The sequence below is a fragment of the Ornithodoros turicata genome, chromosome 9 (assembly GCF_037126465.1).
Source record: "Ornithodoros turicata isolate Travis chromosome 9, ASM3712646v1, whole genome shotgun sequence".
Taxonomy (NCBI): Eukaryota; Metazoa; Arthropoda; class Arachnida; order Ixodida; family Argasidae; genus Ornithodoros; species Ornithodoros turicata.
Window position 1 is genome coordinate 32,000,970 of NC_088209.1, and position 17,830 is coordinate 32,018,799.

The 17,830-nt window shown below is 43.8% G+C and overlaps 1 protein-coding gene and 1 long non-coding RNA gene across 2 annotated transcripts in view; one reads left to right on the forward strand and one right to left on the reverse strand.

Annotated features, from left to right (window-relative positions):
• LOC135367898 (CCN family member 2-like) overlaps positions 1-17,830 on the forward strand; it is a 91,118-nt gene that overhangs the window by 40,408 nt on the left and 32,880 nt on the right. Inside the window, exon 2 of the mRNA XM_064600998.1 lies at positions 6,259-6,685. Coding sequence (XP_064457068.1) covers positions 6,259-6,685 — 427 coding nt within the window. The remainder of the gene's footprint in view (positions 1-6,258; positions 6,686-17,830) is intronic.
• LOC135367899 (uncharacterized) overlaps positions 1-17,830 on the reverse strand; it is a 195,888-nt gene that overhangs the window by 5,113 nt on the left and 172,945 nt on the right. The window lies entirely within an intron of this gene.

Consider the following 17,830-nt stretch of genomic DNA (forward strand, 5'->3'; position numbering starts at 1 on the left):
TCTTTCTACAATGCCGCTGTGGGCTGGTTTTCTATAACCTCATTTCGTCGGACTGAGAACGATTGCGCTGAAAAATTCGTCGCGCGCTATCCTCTGGGAGCTCCGTAGAGCATGATTTTCGGCTATTTTTTCCGATACAATAGCTCCTCAATATCCCTGTGAATTATCATTAATCTGAGCAAATTGGGCACGCTCTTCTCATTGGTGGGGTAAAAAAGTGACCTTTACTTGGAAAATTTTCGAGTTCAGTTCGCAAAAATTTACATAATTAAACTTACGCTACATGACATGTTCATTAGGAGGTGGCAAAAACCTAGTAAGAACAAATGCCGTTGACTCCATGATTCTAGATGGCGTAGTTTTCCTATTAAAATTCAATGACACGTTTTCTGGGACACCCTGTATACAGACTGCGTCAAGAGCGACGGTCAAAATTTTTGCAAAAATCCACGTTTCACTTTTCCTTTAAAAACTGCGCAGGAACTACGTATTTGCGGTATGGCCTGCTCAGTTCTAATATAACGTGAACAGTCAGCGCTAGCCTTAAGGAGCTCAATACAAGATTAATGTAATTAATTAATAAAAATATGTCGGTGGTTTAAATTAGAAAGTTGTAGACCAAAGCTCCGAGGTCTCCAAACTGCAAAAGTGGAAGCCGCAGCGAACTCGTCATGGAGCATTATGAGAGATCGAAACATGCAAAACCTGCGCGCGTCCAGCAGGGCTTAATTTCAGACGCCATTCACTTTTCGTCCCCCTTTCTGCTGTTTCTCATCCATCTAAATACACTAGCTGCCACTATGAGAGCGTGCTCCATTCAGTTCATTCCCATCTCATTCGTATAATCACCCACATGTAATGGGGGAAGGGTACCGCAATTTCATAATATTTAGCGAATGATGATGATGATGATAGGAGATGATGAAGTCCCGTGCTGAATGAATCGGTTGTATGACATTCACGGATCCACATATAGTAGCATTGATATTTTAAGGCAAAACAATAATAGAGTATCTTTTCTGTGTCAGGCAACCATTCCTATATTCACATTACACGTCGCTGCACTACATATATGTGGTGCAGCGAGGTGTAATGTGAATATAGGAATGATCTCCTATCATCATCAGCACTTCAGAATTCAGCACTTCATCATCGCACGAAAAAAAAAAAAACGGTTTAGGCATGTAGTATTGGAAACGAACTGGACAACGAAAACAGGGAACGAAACGTAATGACAAAGCAATAAAAAGCATGGTCGATATCATTGTTCCCTGTTTTCGTTGTCCAGTTCGTTTCCAATACTACATGCCTAAACCGTTTTTTTTTTTTATTGGCAGTAACACAGCTCCTATTTTCCTAATAAATTTCCAATATTCGAATAAAGCGGGACAACAACAACTACTACTACATGAATGACGATGAGATGAGGCGAGGTGCTTCACCACAACAACAACGGAACCATACCTCAGGGTAAAGCGGGACATACACTGTTAAAACAGAACTTCACCACATGGCACGCTTCTAGCCAACCATCATGCCGAATGATATCATTCTGTGTCATGATTTGTTCAAAACAGGGTGGAGGCTCCTATCTGGGACAAGATAATCCGTCCCAGATAGGAGCCTCCTCCCATTTTCACCAAATCAATGCACAGAGTGATATCATTCGGAATGATGGTTGGCTAGGAGCGTGCTATGTGGTGAAGTTCCGTTTTAACAGTGTAGGCTATATAGTGTCCAGATTTCCGATATTCTGCAAACATTGGAAATATTACATTAGATTAGAACTATACAGAAAATATGGAAAAGTGGGTCGCATGGTGCGACCAGTTGTTCCATGACGATACTAGACCAATATCTCAGTGCTGCGTCCATAAAGCCATTGCGCAGCCCATATTGGGCCTATATTGGGCCAATGCACTGCGCTGTCCGGAAACCTCTGTGGCACATTACCTATGCGTATGCAGCACTTTAGCATAGAAACAATTCCAACCTATAAATGATTCATGAAAGGTGCATCATGTAAGATGCAAGGCGATGCAGGGAATAGCGCATGCATTGCAAAAAACAGAGGACAACCGCAAAAATACTGGCCGCAAGAAAATAGAAAGAGGTGAACAGGAAATAACAGTGGCAGCTATGTAAAGCAATCGAACTTGTTTAGTAATGCAGTGACGGCCGCAATGCAGGCTCTTTCGCGTACGTATATATGAGGTTTGCACTGCGTAGGTTTGCATGGAAAAAATATATTGGATAGCTTGTGTGGGAAGTAAGCAAGGTGGCTTCGGGCGTTGCTAAAGGGGACTAGAAAGGTTTCTTTGTTAGCTCTTCTTTCAAGTGAAGTTCTTTATGAATGAGGCTAATATATCGCACTACACGGTGCACACCTACGTATTCAGGGTGTCGAACCGAAACGTTTTTCGTTCCGGTTCTATCATAAACGGTCCCGTACCGGTTCTGCTCGGCGGAGCAAAAAAATAACGCTTCGTACCGGTTTTAACCGGTTCCGCTTCTGCTGAGCATATTCATTCCTAGAAATAAAAATCAAGGTTGCAAAATGCAAACCCGTTTATTCCGCATACATGATATTTAATATTAATACACAGCTGTGAAATTGGTAGCTACTGGTTCCTGTAGGTGACTGCCTATCCAAATGGGCTTTCTCCTTTCCTGAAGCGCATGATACAGATGGACTTGTTTGTCATGATGTCATACGTAAAGTACTTTCTCGCTGGATTGGTGCGATCGCGTCCCATCCGAATGCCTGTTGCTGCTTCCTAGCCAGCAGGCACCACCGTACGAGTACGACGCAAATCGAGGAACACCTTCACTCACAAACGCGTTCAACGGCTCCGTTTTCTTTTCTTCGTGTCTTGTCCACAAAAGAGGCGCCACTTCGCACGCGCTTGCCCTTGCGGATACGTAAATGTATTCAACTTCGCTGCACTCAAGCAAGCGACGCGTTGCGTGACATTACCGATATGGAAGCCGTTATGCAGCCCCCTTGGGTCGCTCTTGAGTTGAGGAGAGTTTGGGCGCATGAAATTAAAACGAACACCACAGCACATTGGTAGAGAGTCACAACCGGTCACATGTACATCTAAGTGTATTTGCGCGAACGATAAGACGTTACAAAGGGAGCCTAAGCGTCATAATATACCGACGTACATTCCACCGTAACCGTAACCTTCGAAAAGTATCCATGACATGACTTCAGAACACACAACGTAAGTTTCACTCGCCTATTCGTAGTCTAAACCGGCGAAGTTTTTTTCTTGGACCGAAAACCGCTCAATAAATTTTTCGGTTTCCCTCCTGAGCGAAAAAAAAAAAAAATGTATACGGTTTCGATTCCGTTAAGGTTCGCACCAAAATAGCGTGTTTTTTTTTTTTTCGGTTTTCGGTTCACTCCGACACCCTGCCTACGATAAACAGTGTTAGCAAACAGTACGTGCGTGTGTGGACGAAATTTCATGGCGGTGCACTGAGGTGTTGGATGCTAGGAAGGAAAATAAGTTTTTTCACAGCTGTCTCTTAAATGGTGCACAATCGCATACAATCTGCAAGCTCCGCGTTTCTTTAGCCCCGCCTGCTCGGTTGTTGCAAAGAAGAGCGCACTGAAGATGCGGGGAGAGGATGTGATGTGATGTGAATAAAGGAAAAAAATGGGGATGTGAGTTTCGACGAAGGGAGAGGGGAGAGGAGGAAGTGTTCCCGCCCTCTATTTCTACATTTCTTTTCCCCGTTTTGACCTTGATGCTGGGGATAACCGTCTTATCACAAAGAAAATGAAACAACCGTCTTAGCACAAAGAAGGCAAAACAAATGAAGGCGGGGACACTTCCTCTTCTAGACGCACATTTCTAGCGCGCTTCTTTGCGAAAATCAAGCAGGTGGGGCTAAAGCGTATTTATTACAAATTTTTTCGACTATTTCTGTTCCAATACTGTGCATAGTTTTTGTTGGGTGTGCGGTCATTCATGAAGGACTTCATACTTCTGTAAAAAAAAAATAAAAAAAGTGAGGTTCGCTTTGGCAATTTTCAAAGTTCAATTGACAAAAATAAATTTCCCGCAATTGAAAATTGTCCAAAGCCTTCCTCAATGGTGGCAAAAGTTTCCAGAAGGTAATTGCCGAAAGTCCCACAATCCTTCGGCGAGCACGTCGCCAGTTAGAATTTTTTATCACTTTCGGTGAAACACCCTGTATATATAGAATGTTTTTTATTTGTCGCAGAATTTTTATTTTAAAAAACTAGCGGGGCAAAACAAATACCGTTTTTGCAGTTGAGTTATATGGCCAGGCGAACATTCTCTCGAGGAGAGTATGTAACTACAAGATCATTAATTACCTAAACTTCATTAATTAACCCTTTAATTCGAGGATTTCGCACAAAAGCGAGATAGCAGAACGGGAGATATTCCTCGTTGAAAGCCATTCCATGTTTTAAAAACTCTTAAACGCGCACGCGTGTTGAAATATCCATCGCTGCATTTCGCTATGCAAATGAGCCGAAACAAGAACTACGCACTTTTCGAGCGCAGAAATGACGCGACCCTCGCCTTATTTGGATCAGAGAGTGGTCTATCTCGCCAACAGATTATCTCCTACACCAATCAGCTCCATCGCTGCAAAGCACGTGGACATCTCACGTGGATTGCCTGTCGCTCTTTCTGCGCGTGAAAAGTGCGTAGTTCTTGTTTCGGCTCAATTGCGTAGCGAAATTCAGCGATGGATATTTCAACACGCGTGCGCGTTTAAGGGTTTTTTTTAAACGTGGAATGGCTTTCAACGAGGAATATCTCCCGTTCTGTTATCCCGCTTTTTCGCGAAGTCCCCGAATTAAAGAGCTCATTAATGAATTTTAGGTAATTAGTGATCTTGTATTACATACTTTCATCGAGAGGATGTTTGCCTGGCCACATAACTCAACTGCAAAAACGGCATCTACTTTGCTCTACTAGTTATTAAAAAATTCTCTAACGAATAAAAAAAAAAACACTATGCATATAAAATATCTCTAATAACCAGCACTATGGCACACTAATGGTATTTTGCCAAAGGATCTCTCTCAAAATGTGTCTTTTAAGTGCACAAAAAGAAAAAAAGAAAGGAAAAATCTTGAACATTAGTATAACCGCTTTGCCCACCTTTTCCTACATTCTTTTTCAGAGGCTTGCACATCCTAATGTAGCAATAAAGTGAGGAGGTGTATAAGAGGTCTCTGGCGAGATTAATCGCGAGCCTTCCTGACTTCTCTTATTTTTTTATGTTGAACGCCTGGGCTGTATTACATTTCAATATTCATTTAAACTGCACAGGTAATAAAAGTTGCACTACCAGTGTCATATACCCTGAATGATGTCAATCGCGAAAGCTCTCATGACGCCGTTTATGTTGTTACCTCAGTAGTCTCTAAGCAGCTGAGTGCTCCGGTGCGCCCCATTTGTCATCAGGCTCTCGTGTGTAAGCCGCACTAGTTCACTTTTTTCGAACTCTCCATTGTTAAGAGAGAGAGGAAGACAGAGAAAGGACACGCCTTTTCTGGCTCAGTTTTTTCCCCTGCATGTTTTAGCTAACGTTCTCGCAAAGTGTGTAACCCTGCTAAGTTTAAGTGGATGTTACGCCAAACAGGAAAAATTGTTTAATTCCTTTATATCATTAATTAACGATAGTAGGTGGAATTCATCAGAAAATTGTGAAGATATTTTAACAACAAGTGTGCGTCGTCACGACTATAGCAAAAAAAAAAAAGAAAAGAAAGAAAGAAAGAAAGAAAGACGGATGGAGGATAGAGGGTAAAGGGTGGAGATGCGTAGAGGGTGCATGAGCTCGTTGGGGAGAGCAAAGTGTTAGATGAGTTTCATCACAATATCATACTCTAGCCAACCATCATCCCGAATGACAACGCTCTCGCCTGTGATTTGTTGATAACGGGAGGAGAAGCCTATTTTGTACGTGCATAATGGATACAAAATAGGCTTCTCCTCTCATTTTAAACAAATCAGAGACGAGAACGTTGTCATTCGGGATGACGGTTGGCTAGGAGCGTGCTATGTGGTAAAGTTCATTTTTAAGAGTCTACGGTATAAGCTGTCTGAAACAATGGTGGGTGTTGCAGCTGTGTGAGTGTGTGGAGAGGGTTATTGAAGGTTTATAAAAGAAATACGTAACTTACTGCGCGATTATGCATGCTGCTAACATGCAATCACCTCGATTGCTAGCAATGAATTTATGCTTCCTGCTTGTGTTTTCCAGAAGCACCACGAAGACACGCCCCGTCACGAATCCCACTTTTATGGCTTATCAAGTTGGAAAACCAACGGCGGCATTCCCCTGCATAGCCCATTTAGAGAGAATTATCACATCGAAGGTGACGTCGTACCTTCCTCAACTCAGCAGGACAGCTCTGATGTGGTGGTGTAGTGCGATGCTACTAGTTATTGTGCCTGTCGTCGCCGCCAGGGCTGCCTATAGCGCGGACAGCAAGGACGGCAGGCCTTTTGCACAACGTTTGTGTCAGAACTGTAACGACACAGTGGTCACGGAGGACGAGCAAGACACGGGGCTTATCAGCGAGTGGGCAGTTACGACACTCTCGACGCTGGAGGAAACGACGTCGATAAAGAACTCAGAGAAGGACGTCGACGGTGCGAGTATCGGCAACGCCATCAACGACACAAAGGTATAGCCACACACTCTTAGAAATGAACTTCACCACATAGCACGCTCCTAGCCAACCATCATCCCGAATGACAACGTTCTCGCCCCTGATTTGTTGAAAACGGGAGGAGGAGCCTATTTTGTGGCCATTATGTACGGCTCAAAATAGGCTCCTCCTCCCGTTTTCAACAAATCAGGGGCGAGAACGTTGTCATTCGGGATGATGGTTGGCTAGGAGCGTGCTATGTGGTGAAGTTCATTTTTAAGAGTGCACTTTCTTCTTATCCCTCTTAAAACTCCCACTTAAAATCGCGCTCTTAAAAATGAACTTCCCCGCATAGCACGCTCCTAGCCAACCATCACCTCGAATGATATCGTTATCTGCCCCGATTTGTTGAAAACGGGAGGCGTACGCCTTTTTTGTGACACTTATGCTGTTCATAATTTCACAAAAAGAAGGCGTACGCCTCCAGTTTTCAACAAATCAGGGCAGATAACGATATCATTCGAGATCATGACTCGCCAGGAGCGTGCTATGCGGTGGAGTTCATTTCTAAGAGTGTGCTTTATTAACCGTCCAATGTCAATACTTTATACTCCATTTGACGGCTATGACGTAATACGCTCCCAGCCAACCGTCATCCCGAACGAACTCGTTCGATGCCCCGATTTGTTGAAAACGAGGCCGTACGGCAGCGCCCTCCACAAATCAAGAGTGATGAATGTGTTTGCGATGGTTGGCCCTCAGCGAATTATGTGGTGAAGTTCACGATTAAGAATGGGATGAAAGAAATAGCGGCATTAGTGACCGCGTGCATGTTTGTCTCTTAACGACCGTGTCCATTTGGAACACTTTTTCGACCCACTAATGTCGGCCTTGTTTCCGCACTTCTTGTCACACAAATGAAAGGATTCAATGAGAAAAACGGGGACATCCTTAAAACTGTGTATACAAGGAAATAACGTTACAAGCTGATGTTCCCCGCTAGCGTACACAGGATCGCGGCGTTCCTTTTCCACTGTATTAAAGCGGCAAGCGGGTGTCTTATGCGTCATGCGAATCTTGATGTTGAATGTTCGATGTAACGTCTTGGAAGTGTGAGAAATCTGTATTCAAGCTGAGGTTCACTTTTCGAGTCAACTATTCGCTATACTGTGGTGAAACCCGATTTCCCTACAGATCATTTTCCGCCTCCACAAGCTCAATTTAAAGAAGGAGTAAACGGATATCTGTCATCAATAACCTATAGAACATACTAAACCCTGGGCTGTTACAACAAAAACAAAAATGCATGTTATGATTCCACAAGGTATCTCCTATACCTTAGTTCGTAGAACAATCCGGAGTCCGCATTAACCGGAACTGAATTCCACTTCTTTCTGTCCGAAGGCGCCCGGAATGCATAAGGGATATCTCATTTCACCGCAAATTACGCATAATTTGAGAAAGGCATTCATACTGGCTGCGCGCACACAGAGAAAGAAGAAGAAGAACGGAGATGGTGCAGCACAAGAACGGCGGTCCTTATTTAAGCCTGTCACGGAATCGCGCTATACCCTTTGCGATCGCTCATTTTTTTCGGGGACGATCTCATTTTGAAGACTGCACGATACGCGATCGTCTCTCAGAACTTGTTTTAACTTCATTTGAGATCACTTCGACATTTAAAACAAACTGTTAAACCTTCGGAAACAGGTTTGCGATCTCTCGGCCAGTAAACGGACAGCCGACAGCGTTCGTAAAGACAAAATATAACCCCCTTTCGCAGTCTTTTGCGTCACCAAGAGCGGGACGTGGAACCGCTCGGAGCGCTACGATCTCATTTTCCTCCAATCTACGTTGAAAAGAAACGATTCTCACTATATTTAGGAGAATGCGATAGTGTATTTCGGTATTATCCGTTCGTGATGAAATTTTGAGAAACTGAAAAACACAATGTGGACGGCGCGAGTTCCCCCCGGGAATTACTGCAGACGATGCAATTCCGCTCGGTTGTCACGTCGCATTTGAAGGTAGGCGCGCGATACATTTATAACTCCGGGATTACTTTTGAAGTTCACACCTATTGGAAAGACAGGGCATTGGAAGAAGCGCGCGTGTAAGAAAAGAACGGCGAGGATTTGTTGAATATGTGAGATATGACGAGCGAAGTGTCCTTTCGGTAAGTCTTATAGGACTGTTTCCGCTCTATCGCGCAGCGATTGAGGATTTTTCCATGGTCAAACCTGGCAGAAGGCGGCGTTTCTTTTCTTTTCCTTTGATATGCGTATTGGGAGGCTGATATAATAACGGCTAGCGATACCATCCAAGAGCTACTAGCCATTGTCCTGATGAGCTAACTCCGGCTTGAGCAAAAGACACTGAAAATGGTCGAAAATTGGGCTGTTCGGTAGTTCATACTTTAGAAGCGATAAAAACATCTCTTGATAAGTCCTGTGCTTTCGAAAAGATAAAGGCACTAGGCACACTCTTAAAAATGAACTTCACCGCGTAGCACGCTCCTAGCCTACCACCATCGCGACAACAACAACATATATATTGTGATTATGAAGTGGGGAAATGAACTTCACCGCATAGCACGCTCCTAGCCAACCATCATCGCGAATGATATCGTTATCTGCCCTGATTTGTTGAAAATGGGAGGCGTACGCCTTTTCTGTGACAATTATGAACAGCATAAGTGTCACAAAAAAGGCGTACGCCTCCCGTTTTCAACAAATCAGGGCAGATAACGGTATCATTCGAGGTGATGGTTGGCTAGGAGCGTGCTATGCGGTGAAGTTCATTTTTAAGAGTGCAGGCTTGAGTGTGTAAAAGGGTAACCTTGTAGAAGAGGGCGTTGCTGGCTGAGGTTATTTCAGAAGCAGATCTGTCAATAGAATCTTTTTCGTCAGTCTGGTGCTGTGTCGTCTTTTTGTTTTGTTCCTGGCACGGTTTTTTTTTTTTATCGCTTTTCAAGTAAAAGACAACTCCTGCTTCGAAAGGGCAGTATAGCTGCGGAGTGCCTATATCTACCGACCGGTTTCGTTAAAAATGTTGATGCGATGTGATGTGAAGTGACAAAGAAAAATGGGGATGTGAGTTACAAGCCGCCCTCTCATCAGTACTTGGATGTACGTGAGGCGTTTCGAGGTACACTCTTAGAAATGAACTTCACCGCATAGCACGCTCCTAGCCAACCATAATCTCGAATGATATCGTTATCTTCCCTGATTTGTTGAAAACGGTAGGCGTACGCCTTATTTGTGACAATTATGAACCGCATAAGTGTCACAAAAAAGGCGTACGCCTCCCGTTTTCAACAAATCAGGGGCGAGAACGTTGTCATTCGGGATGATGTTTGGCTAGGAGCGTGCATTGTGGTGAAGTTCATTTTTAAGAGTGTACTGCTGTTCTGATTACAAAAGTGCTACACAAACGCGCTGCTATACACGTATGCACGTGACACACGGACGCACGCTAGAAAAGCGAGCTCAAGAACCTATTCCGCGTTGGAAGTATAGGACAGTTTGCGACACCGTAAACTGCGAGAGGGAATTCGGCGAGCATACGTCATACAGGTGACGTGGCAGACAAGCGTGAAAGTCACAGCGCCGTCAGAGGTAAGACACATTCGTAACTAACGCACGTTTCCCGAAATACTCTCGAACAGCTCGACGCGTTCGTTCCCGAAGCGCAAAGCTTCTTTCAACGCTTCAGGCATTTAAAGTTTCAGGTCTCGCGCAGGATTTAAATTCGACTTTGGCAGAAACAAACACGGGGGATCGCGGACCTTAAAACCCAGTGAACGTTCTCCGAGCTCGCGAATTCAACTCCCAGTTTCCACTGATCCAGCCCCGAAGCGCTTTGGCATTATTATTCTCAGAGGTGCCGTCTCTCCGGCCTTTCTTCGAGGAGACGACAAAAAGTTCACTCTTGTGCACTTCTTTAATGACACAAACCGGGGCAGGGGAGGAATTCGCTTTCGAAATCCGCACGCGAAGTTCGGAAAGGCGGAAGCGCGCCTCACAGTATCAGAACTTGCGCTGGTATATGGGGGTAAGGAATCCGGAGCCGCTGCTTCGATCTATATTTTTGGTCGTCTCGCGAAAGGTGGCATATCGAATGCACAGCCGAAGAATGCTCCATCTACTTCTCAGTGCTGCCGCATAAAGAAGTCCAAAAAAAAACGATGTCTCCTGCAAGAGGGCAACCAGGTCCTGCGCTGACTGTTGATTGGTTTTGCATGACGAACTAGCACTGGGAACGGGACAGAGAGAGGAGACGACAGGACAGGTACTAGACTTCCAACAAAAGAATTTATTGGCAACATAGTACCGTCTTTAAATATAACACTCAGAAGGTTAATGTGTCATCCACACACTCGTCATCCTTTTTCTTGTCCCACGTTTTTAGGAATTTGACTTCATTATCAAACAGAGTGATAGAAGCATGAGTGTTATATTCTTCTGATAACCTTCTGAGTATTATATTCTTCTGATAACCTTCTGAGTGTTATATTTAAAGACGGTACTATGTTGCCAATAAATTCTTTTGTTGGAAGTCTAGCACCTGTCCTGTCGTCTCCTCTCTCTGTCCCGTTCCCAGTGCTAGTTCGTCATGCAAGATCAACACCAACACGCCCGGTTTTTCACCTTGATGTTGATTGGATTTAATCCACTTGGATTTTATCCGGTGAATTTTTTTGAATTTTATCCAGACAATTTAATCCGGATTTTTTGGAGATTTTGTCCAGATGCGATCTGAAAGACAATCTTAATTCAATGGCACACAGAAAACTCCCGGTTTATTTTATTGTATAGTGTTGGCTGTTTACAAAAGCTCAGGTACGCGCAACATTAACTTCTAACTTTTTTAACTTTTTAACTTGACTTTTCGAACTTTTCAGATTTAACTTTTTCCCCCGTTTTCTTCTACTTCTGCTCATTCAGGGAGAGGCTTTCTTCTGCTTCCTGGAGGTATTGTAACTGAAGTACGACAGCTAATCCACGCGTGTATTGGGACTCTATACCTTTCGGAAAACAATGGAAACTCATTCAATGTTACTGGGACAGGCAGTTTCATAAACCGAAACTATGAGAGGTCACCCGAAATCAAGAAAAACAGCAAAACACATTTTTCTTCTGGGCACCGTCCTCATCATTGGCATGGTATTTAAAGGGTTAGGTGTGACGTGTTTAAAGGTTCATGCGAATTGTGGGTCAACAGCCCGGAGGGAAGAAAGGTCCGTACGGGTTTTTACGGCGGGAGTGAATGGCTGCTTTGTTAGAGTGCGGAGGGGATTATGTGAACGTAGTGATCTAGGCTACAGACCGGTTACAGAAGAATGGAAGGTTCACGAACACGTGGACGAAACAGGACAACAGGCAAGAATTGGCAAGCATAGCGGAAGATAAGGAGAGATCCTTATCTTCCGCTATGCTTGCCAATTCTTGCCTGTTGTCCCGTTTCGTCCACGTGTTCGTGAACCTTCCATTCTTCTGTAACCGGTCTGTAGCCTAGATCACTACGTTCACATAATCCCCTCCGCACTCTAACAAAGCAGCCATTCACTCCCGCCGTAAAAACCCGTACGGACCTTTCTTCCCTCCGGGCTGTTGACCCACAATTCGCATGAACCTTTAAACACGTCACACCTAACCCTTTAAATACCATGCCAATGATGAGGACGGTGCCCAGAAGAAGAACAGTCTCTGTTCGAAATATCGGCGGCTTCTGTCCTGAGGCAACTCCCTTCCTACATTCTACCGGTTCGCTGGATTTCTACCCATCTAAGCAAAACACATTTGTTTTTACTCTGTGTCACATTTCTAGGCTTGTCTATATTCTCCAAAAATATCCGGGTTTTATCCAGAAAAGCCCACTGGAGATAATCTTTTTAAAAAGATCCGGATTTTTTTTCAACCCTGCTGTTGATGCTGAAGCTATCTGCCTTGCACCGAGGAAAATGTGTATATATATGGGGGGGGGGGGGGAATACTGCACAAGCTGCACGTTTGATGTTTATGCTCGATGTCCTAAAAAGTTTTGAGTACGGCCTAACCGGGTATAGGACAACCATGTAAACATCATGAAAACAGAAGAGGAAGGATTTCCAATGCTCAGCTCCCGAATAGAAATCTATTTCCCCTTATCACTTAGTTCGATGTGCGAACGAACATGATCCCTTCGTCCTGAGTAGCTAGAATTTAATTTAATTTAGAAGTCCGATTATCCACTAGCTAGAATTTCAATTGGTGGTCTAGGTTCCATCAGTTTATGCGGAAATAAATACAAATACATATCTGTGAGAATTACCGTGTCTTTTCCACTAGTTCTCATTCTTCCGTATTGTAGCTTAAACGCAGATAAATGGGTTTGTACTCCGGATCTTTACTGGGGAGGGGGGGGGAGATTCGAGCGGTCTGCCCGCCTAGATTGGCTACACGTTGCTCGGGGAAGGGATGAAAGGGAGAGGGGGAAGGGGAAGGCTCACACGTCTACACTCTTAAAAATGAACTTCACCACATAGCACGCTCCTAGCCAACCATCACCCCGAATGACAACGTTCTCGCCCTAGATTTGTTGAAAACGGGAGGAGGAGCCTATTTTGTGCCATTATGCACGGCACAAAATAGGCTCCTCCTACCGTTTTCAACAAATCAGGGGCGAGAACGTTGTCATTCGGGATGGTGGTTGGCTAGGAGCGTGCTATGTGGTGAAGTTCATTTTTAAGAGTGTAGTTCTACAGTTATGTAACAGCTACTACGCACCATTATAATGTGTTCCTCCGTCTCTGGCTCACCGCACTGACGACAATTTGAACTGGAAGTGCGGCCGGGTTTGAAAGTGTGGGCGCACGTGCAGCCACTACGAGATCGGATGCAGAGCAGGAGGAAAACCTCAGCCTTGGAGAGGCCACTCCCTGCACAGGGTGGGGATGCAGACGGATCTTTACGTACTGCTACTGTTTTCCCGTTTCTGATATCAACCAGCAGCTACGCATCGCCAGTGAAAAAAGCACGTGTGCTTGATGTAACGGTTGTGCTCAATAAGTCTAATGCGACTGCAAATAAGCGATACAGTGCCACAGTACGATCGCCACCAATTTTCGCAGAATCCATCTATTTGCTTAAGGCGCAGGAACGCGATCTCTTTAGGAAAAGGGCTGACAGTGATGAATAGATCCAGCCTAATGTTGCTGCGTTTATATGCAGATCAGGACACGTATACACCGGCTGAAGTAGAAGAAGAAGAAGCAAAGGCCGCTATCTAGTGAGCTCTCTCCGGAACGGGTTACGGTTTGAGACAACGCGATGCAACGTGGAGATATCGATTACTTCTTCTACCCGTCTGCACTCCATTTTCCTGTTTCTAGCTTTTTAGCTTTCCTTGTCTCTTTTTTTCTTTTCTGAAGGCTAATTTCAAGTGAAGGGAAATTTATTTTGTATAATGTATAGTACCGGTACATGTTATCGCCCGTGCGTGCGGTTGATTGGCTCATTAAAGAGACACAGAAGACGAAGTTTCTTTTTTGTTTTCCAAGAAAGCAAGTCGGGTGAAATTTGAGGGGAAAGATAAATAAGATGAAGGAAGGAATGTTACGTTCTGTATAAAAAAGGGTAAGGTTTCTATAAAACACGCCTGTCTTCTTGTTTTTCTTTTTTCTTTTCATCACGGATGAAATGAAAGAAAAAGGAAATAAAAACGTACGGTAAAAACGCGAATATAGTCAGAACATTTCGTGAAAATACCACAGAAACAGTCGAGCGTCAGCCTGCGAGTCTCTTAAAAATGGGCACGGACACCGCCATTTTCTTTTCTTTATTACTTTTCGAATGTGGTTGCCGCTTGCGCTGACTTCCTTGGTGTCCTTCTTGCCGCGTTTTCAGTAAAATTTAGTAATAATAAGTAATAATAACAATTTGTTTTCTTTACGCAATATCAAGGTAAGGCCGCCCGCGTTTGGGTGTAAAACTGTGCTTTTCTTTTTTTTTTTTTTTACAATTCCGAAGCTGGAGGTTGACCTATATTTCCGTTTTCCACCAACATTGCAAAAAATAAGTACAAGGAGCACTAAATCGAGTGATAAACACGACTACAGCACTCAGCCAGAAATAAAAAAGCCAAACTCTGTAGTCCCACTTCAAAGCTGGAGACCCTTTCCGTCGTCAACGCAAACTGCGATACTGTCGATGTATTACGCGCAGAACCTTTACAAAACATAACAAATCAGATGCTTTCATAGAAATGCTAAAACGATTTTTGCAGTTCGTCTCGTTAACGTCTGAGCGCCGTCGATGGCGCATAACGCTCGTTTGCGTTCGAGACGAACTGTGCCGTTGTGCGTTTTCTGCTCCAACAAAATAGAAATAAGTGGGACGAAGCATCGCGGTAAACTTGCGGGTTCAGACGGGCGATATGGTAATGAGGTAGGGAGAACTCAAACAAGAGGAACACGTTTTCTACGCAACTGAGTCTGTTGAAAGTTCGTTTGCAATTTATGCCAAGGAAGGCGTCTGAAGTATAAACCGGGTTTTCTTGGAAAACATGCGCATTATTGATTTATCGAAGACGCGGAGACCTCTTTCTGTTTGTTGTCAGTTGTCAGACCGGAAGGCGGCGCAGTGCTCGCCAAGTTCGTTTTCGCGAGACTCGATTTGTCTTGAGGTACCGTATAGCAGTGATGGGAAGTACTTGAAGTACCAAGTACTCAAGTAGCATTTTAAGTACATTTCTGAGTATATGTACTTTACTTAGAGTACATTTCAGTTTGTGTACTTTGTACTGTACTTTAAGTGCTTTTCTTCGGTGCTTTCCCCTCAAGTGCTCATGCAAGTACCAAATTAGCAATACCAAATGGAAAACTTAGTCGCAAAATAATTTTGCTCGGTTCATATTAACGAGTCAGCTCTAAACTATCCATGTTTTCCCCCAGTGTACTGGGGTAGCCAGTTTGACTTCGTCGAAACTTACATCCCCATTTTTTTCTTTATTCACATCACATCACATCACATCACATCACATCACATCATGTTTTCGAACAAGCACTTGGCAAAGATGCTAGCTAAAACCTTTCTAAAGATAACAGTCGAAACATAATTACCTCAGGTTTTATCACTACCAAGTGTTGAACAACAACAACAACAACATATTTTAAATGATGATTGGGGAGTTTCATTGCCAAGTATCGCCATCGCCAAGTGTTGAAACGTCCAGCGATATTATCTAAATTTGTAATGTACTTGATGAGTACTTTAAGTACTTTGCAAATGACTTTGTACTTTACTTTAAGTACACTCTAAATACATAACTTCACCGCATAGCACGCTCCTACCCAACCATCATCTCGAATGATATCGTTATCTGCCCTGATTTGTTGAAAATGGGAGGCGTACGCCTTTTTGTCACAATTATGAACAGCATAAGTGTCACAAAAAAAGGCGTACGCCTCCCGTTTCCAGCAAATCAGGGCAGATAACGATAGCACTCGAGATGATGTTCGGCGCGGAGCGTGCCACGTGGTGAAGTTCATTTTTAAGAGTATACTGCACTCACACTCTTAAAAATGAACTTCACCGCATAGCACCCTCCTGACCAACAATCATCTCAAATGATATCGTTATCTGCCCTGATTTGATGGAAACGGGAGGCGTACGCCTTTTTTGTGACACTTATGCTGTTCATAATTGTCACAGAAAAGGCGTACGCCTCTTGTTTTCAACAAATCAGGGCAGATAACGATATCATTCGAGATGATGGTTGGTTCGGAGCGTGCTATGCGGTGAAGTTCAGTTTCAACAGTGCAGGCGTGCACAACGAATATCCGGGACGCTGTTTGCAACCCTCATTATGGGGCTGTAGCTGCAAGTTCTCAGCATCTCAGACCCATCATCTTCGTTGTCTTTTTTATGTGTGTTTTTGTTTTTTTCAACATCTTATGCACAAAAAGAAAATGTTATCTTCTACACAAGCTACCCCTTTCTGTGGCAGAGCAGGCTTTACAGGAAACCCTATATTTGTTTGTTTGTAAGGGAAAAAAAAGAGGAGAAATTAAACTCGTCTCCCGACTTGTTCTGCTGCTAGTCCTTCCCATTCCTTTTTGCAGGGACACGCGTTAGGCATACGGAAACGCACTGCAGGTAATTCCAAAGCGTAACTACGCAGTTGGTTATGCGCTCCGGGATGAAAGTACCTTCTGCAGACATCGGTAGTCCGACGACAAATGCGGAAATTTATAGTCATAGACACGTACATACTTTATAGATTGCAGAGGACAGCCGAACGATGTTGCTTCTCGCACTTTATAAGCGACACCGCGTATAGAGATATTTGTAGCAAAACAAAGTAGACTCATCATTTTAAGTTTATATGAATATATATTAAAAAAATCACTCTATGCGCATTACATGCATACAAAACGAAAGGGCTCTTCCTCGGGCCTGGGCACAACAATGTACGCAATTATCGCAAGATGTGCAGCTATGAGGTTCCTCCCTGGATACCTCGCACATGCTAACTGCCATGAATCAATAAAGTGTCCTCCACAGGACAAGCTATTCTTAATATTAGCCACGTTGATTGGTACGTTGCTTCACCAATCAGCTGGCTGCACCTGAGGGGCCAGCCGAAGACTCCATTCTTTTCTTCTCTCCCTCTTTCTCTTACGAATATTCATATCGGCGATGCCACAAGGAGATGGAACACAAAAGGAACTTCAACAATTCCCTCGACATGACGTTCAACAGAAATCCTTCAGAAAGGAAGCGAGTAAAGCCACCCAACACAAACGCAATATTGCCTTGCATGTTGGAGTACATAAGTAGAAAAATGAATCTTTTCGGACTTCCACATATTGTTGCGCGAGCTCCTATTTTACACTCGAAGTGCACGGTACAGATAGTGTGATACCGCCCAGTCGGCTTGGATGTGCTACGGGCCCGATAGTGTCTATACGAATATAAATCAACGTAATGAGGACAGATAACTGAAACCCGCGTGCACCATTCATCACGAACACGATACGAGGTCGGTCCCAAGCCCCGGAATTATCTTTCATGCTCGATTTTCTGGGACCGTATTTGCGCTATTCTTATCGCACTTCTGGGGAAGCCACCTATAGAAGGTAGAATTAGAAGTCGACCTGACAAGATTAAAACGTAAATGATGCCCCCCTCTACCTCAAGA